Source organism: Saccostrea cucullata, unplaced genomic scaffold, assembly GCF_032062105.1.
Source record: "Saccostrea cucullata isolate Sc308-1 unplaced genomic scaffold, CSIRO_AGI_Scuc_v1 ctg14798, whole genome shotgun sequence".
Classification (NCBI taxonomy): domain Eukaryota; kingdom Metazoa; phylum Mollusca; class Bivalvia; order Ostreida; family Ostreidae; genus Saccostrea; species Saccostrea cuccullata.
This window is the reverse complement of record NW_026919302.1, coordinates 6,629-11,505: the sequence shown is the minus strand read 5'-3', so window position 1 is coordinate 11,505 and position 4,877 is coordinate 6,629. Positions and strand designations below refer to the sequence as shown.

General features: G+C 33.8%; 1 protein-coding gene across 1 annotated transcript; it reads right to left on the bottom strand.

The window, feature by feature from the left end:
* Positions 1-2,657: 2,657 nt before the first annotated feature.
* LOC134229103 (uncharacterized) lies at positions 2,658-3,757 on the bottom strand. The gene is made up of 2 exons (XM_062710823.1): positions 3,546-3,757; positions 2,658-3,283 (listed from the first exon to the last, which is right to left on the bottom strand). Exons 1-2 carry the CDS (start codon positions 3,625-3,627, stop codon positions 2,733-2,735), a joined length of 633 nt encoding a protein of 210 aa, XP_062566807.1. The 5' UTR covers positions 3,628-3,757; the 3' UTR covers positions 2,658-2,732.
* Between the last annotated feature and the right edge of the window lie 1,120 nt (positions 3,758-4,877).

The window sequence follows — 4,877 nt, the reverse complement described above, 5'->3', positions numbered from 1 at the left end:
AGCATCCCTACCCACCCCCACCCCCCTCCCGACGCCCATGGATTAAATCGAAGTTGTGAAACCAAGTCATAAATATGTGTTTTTATGCTGTTGAATTTAGAACCGGTTTCGTGATCAAAATTCCACGACCCGGCTCAGTTTTCAACGGACTAGGGTCTTAATTCAACATCTTAGGTCTCAGTATTCAACGTTGAAAAATGACCCCCGGGTCCATTTTCAACCCGGGTCAAAATTCGACGTTACACCGGCGGCAACAATTTTGAAAAAGCTATTTTTAACATATAGGTCACAGTCAAAGTCACAAGGTCATTTATCTTGGTGTCAATTGAAAGAACTTTATTAGTGGAGTATGCATACTAAATATGAAGATTTATCTCCTATGGTTCAAAAGTTATGGTGAACGATCGAAAACGCTATTTTTAGCATATAGATCACAGTCAAGGTCACAAGGTCAATGAGTCTTGTGTCATTTGAAAGAACTTAAATGGAGAATGCATACCAAATATGAAGTCTCTATCACCTAGGGTTCAAAAGTTATGACGAAGGCTAAACTTGACAACAGACAGACAAACGGGATAAACAGACAGACAGGACAAAACAATACATGCCTCTGATCTATCGATCCGGGCGCATTAAAGGGGAAAGAAAGTTGCAGATTGGACATGATTAATAGTTAAAAACAAACTAAATAAAATTAAAACAATCTAAATATAAATTAAACTGAATTAAATAAAGAAATCAAATTAAACAACAATAAATGAATTTCTCGAATTTTTGATTTCTTTTAATAATCTCCTCATCCTGAGAACGGACACCTGTTATTTGTTTTTAATGTAATCTCTAAAAACAGCATGGTATTACAAGTATGATGGAGATAGCACATCCTTTTTTACGCCTCGTTTTTACTAGATATTCACACGTATATAGTTGGGTCTGTTTAAAAGGATTTCCTCATTTGATTTAAAATAGAAAAGAGCCGAGTATCCCTGATATAAACTATAATAATTATACTCAATTTGAAATATATATAAAACACACTTCATATACATATTATAGGAGCTTCAGTATCTTGACTTGTGTGATTGATAAGTACCATCCTTCCTTGCATTATTTCAGCGTCATAATTATGTAATATAGAGACTTAAAATCTTGTCTTTAAGAGGCATTGACAATTTCAGAATATTTACACCTCATCGAAAAGAAGACCATGGAATAAATAAACATAGGAAATTGTCAAAAATAATTTAAATATAGCTTGAAAATGTTGAATAATAGTATAAATTTAGCAAAATTATATATCATATTGGATCTGTTGTGTAATTTGCTGGTTATTACGCTTATATATTCCTATACATAGCAAAACAAAATACAACTTAATTTTAGAATGTTTAAAAATTCCCAACCGTCAACGTTCCTTATTCCACAATCACCATAATCTAGTGTTGATTCTATTCTCAAATGCATATTCTGCGTAAGATCAGTCTTTAAACCGAGACAGCTTCAGACCATCAAATTGATGTTACATGGTTTTCAATTACATGTATCTTGTATAAAGTCGCCATATCGCAATATTTGGTCTTTACAATGACCTTGCTTAATTGTAAATTACAATTTTCGCGAAAGCGAGGGGTCAGTTCGTCTATCATAAAAACCTTAACCTTGGTCATATCTTTTGAATGAGAAGAGATAGGGCTTTCATATTAAACATGTGTATTACCTGTGACGAGACCTTTCTTAATACACTTTGATATTTTTACACCATCACCTGACCTTAAAGTTTGACATACTTGTCAAAAATTTAAACATAAATTTAAATTGAGCTTTAATTGGCCATAACTTTTAAACGAGAAAAGATATGACTTTCATATTATTTATAGGTATTACCTGTGACAATTCCTTTCTAAATACTTCTATGAATTTTAAGGACCCTCTCTACACCAGTGCAAAATGTTTATTAGACATTGAGAAAAATATATTGTAGAAAGGTGTTAATATTCAGCATATCTACGTAATTTTCACTGTATGGTGCGTGGCATTTACCCTCAGGAAAAATGTCCAAATACAGCACAGTATCAGTGATGTTTACTTCCAAAGAGAAAATACCTGTAAATAACCTGTTCAATTAATTAATCTAGGTCTTTTAAAATGTAAAAAAAATATTTGCATCGATTAAAAATTAATATACTGTAAATTATTTTTTTAAAGAATTAAGATCTAAGGGCAGATCACTCTAATTGCAGGAAAATAGCATAGAATAAGAACTCTTTAGTGTGCAGTGTAGAAAGGGTTCTTAAGCCCATAACCTTTGACTTCGTAGTTTGACCTACTTTTTAAAGTTTAACCTTGGTGATATCTTTTTTTAATTAGAAGAGATAGGGCTTTCACATGTTACATGTATATTATCCGTGACAAGACATCTCTCACTACACTATGATTTTTTACCCCGTGACCTTGAACACTGACGTTCGACATACTTTTCAAGAAATGTTATTTTTTTTCTCTCATAATTTTTGATTGAGAAGAGATCAGTATTTCCATATTTGTCATGCGTATTACCTGTGACAAGATATTATCGAGCATGCTGTGATTTCTGACCCATTGACCTTGATCTTCATAATTGACCTAATTTTCAACAACAACAAAAAAAAAAACACAAAGACACCGAAACCAGGGGACCACAATTCTTTGACTTTGCTGGTTTTATTTATAAATAGATATCAGTGTTAGTGTGATTAACAGCTGTTTCCATCAAATAACATTGAACTTTGCATATGATCAACAAAAAACCATTCAGTCCCTGCTTGGACCCCTGTTCTCGTCTTGTCGACTCTAACACCAACGGTAAACCATCCTTTGTCCGAAAGTCTGCAATCGTTCTGATTCCGGATATTGAACTCAACCATATCTATCCCTTCTTCAACTTCATCCATATAAACTCTACAATGATAATATTCGATATTCCTTGGATTCGAACAAGTGTTTGGTCTTCTTCTAGGGTTATATTCCCTCATTATACAATCTTTGTTTTTCAGTTTTGCAGAAATTACATTATTTAGTCTTGCTATGAAAGTCATTCTTCTTGACCCTTTATCTTGTGTGGCAAATACACGAACAATTATGACAGTGTGCTTGTCTCTGTTCGCCTCTGCGAACAGGGATCCGCGTAAGTGAAATTTTAATGTTGGAACATCAATTCTCGTCGTATGCTTTAAGGCAACAATATGCTTGGTCTCAAAAGAATGTTCGATTTTTCGTTTCACTCGATGGTGGTTAGTAGAGGTGTCTAGAGAATAAAAAAGGTGAACATTGACAGATGTCGGTTCTATAATACCTGAATGAATTTATTTAAAATTAAACGGTGTCGACAAGTTTTGCTTTAAAATCTCCATCTATTTTAAAGAGTCATATTTTGAAACATCTACATTTATTTAATTTCTTTAATTACGTTATCATTTTACTAATATGCTTCATGATGAGTTTTCAGTAAAACAAACATTTCACATTAAAATATTATATAATGGGTATCAGATGTAGTTAAAACTTGCCTTGACATGAAAATAATTCCACTTGGAAGCACAACAGATGAAAGATACAGACGGTTGTATAGACTTTATAAATCGACTGCATGATGCTTAAACTTCTAGTTCTCCTAATTCTCTTTTTCTTTAGGTAGTAAAAGAGTATAGACCAGGGCGATATTTTATTCTATGTTAAAATGAACTTTTTGTTCGACTTAATTTTTTGAACGTGAAAATACTTTAAAGAAAAACATCAATATTCACTTCATAAAAAATGGTCGTTAATAAATAAAATTATTATATACAAATTCTATATTAATGAAGTACTTCCTTCTCAGTTCCTGTTTTGAGAAGTACAATTTTCTCTTTTATATTCCGATACATTATTTTTAGTTTTCAGAATTAAGTACGTGTTTGACATGACCAATGACATCCGCTCTAGTCATTTTATGTCGGATGCTGTCCATTATTTGTACAATCGGCAATCCTTGGCTGATTCCGCTACGCTTGTGAGATCGGCTGAGGATGGAACTCTGAGTGTCATTCATAAACTTTAATTTGAAGTACTAACATTCTTCATAGTAATGATTGAACCACAGACCCGTATATTTAACGATTTTAAAACTAGAAAGAAAACTTACCTACTAAAACTCAAAATTTCTATTTCGAGATGAATGAGGTTGGACATTTTTCTATTTTGGAGTCTACAAATGTATAAGATCTTCAAATAAATTGCGTAAAGGCAAAAGCATTCCCCCCCCCTTTTTTTATTTGGTCAGGATTGTTGACTCCTAAATCCGATCCACAACTCCACTTGCTCCAAATAATAAGTCCATGAATTACACGGTGCCTTCATGTGGTCAGGTTGGACTAGTGGACGAAGCGCTGACTTTTACGGTTGACAAATTACTCTTACACTAGGACAGTGTATGGAAGCTCTTTTGTGATATAATTTAGCTCAACATTTAATTCAACGAAAATGACGGGTTACCAGTATTTCAAACCACAGAAAAGTTGTCCTTGACGAAAAGGACAACCATCCTACCCTCAATTCCAGGACTTCACACACAAGTGTCCCTAACACCATTACCATGCAGCCACGTAGCATCGTTTTTGAAAGTGGGGGGCCAGCCTGAGAAAAAAAATTGACTTACCCGAAAAACTTGACAAGCGAAAAAAAAAAAAAATCGAAAAAAAAATTGTCCAAACTCGAAAATCCTACTTCGTGGTGGTGGTGGTGGTGGGATGGGGGGGGGGGGGGGGGGGCAACCTTGTTCAATGTCAACTTCTTTCAGTAACAATTTTTCTTACATTCATAAGTACATTTCCTTAATATCGACTTCCTGTAGTATCAAGTGC

Bases quoted from the DNA above. Each gene is read 5' to 3' on its own strand.
- LOC134229103 (XM_062710823.1), bottom strand. From the start codon at position 3,627: ATGCAGTCGATTTATAAAGTCTATACAACCGTCTGTATCTTTCATCTG. The intron at 3,284-3,545 runs GCAAGTTTTAAC...TTTATTCTCTAG, and splicing joins GGAATTATTTTCATGTCAAG to ACACCTCTACTAACCACCAT.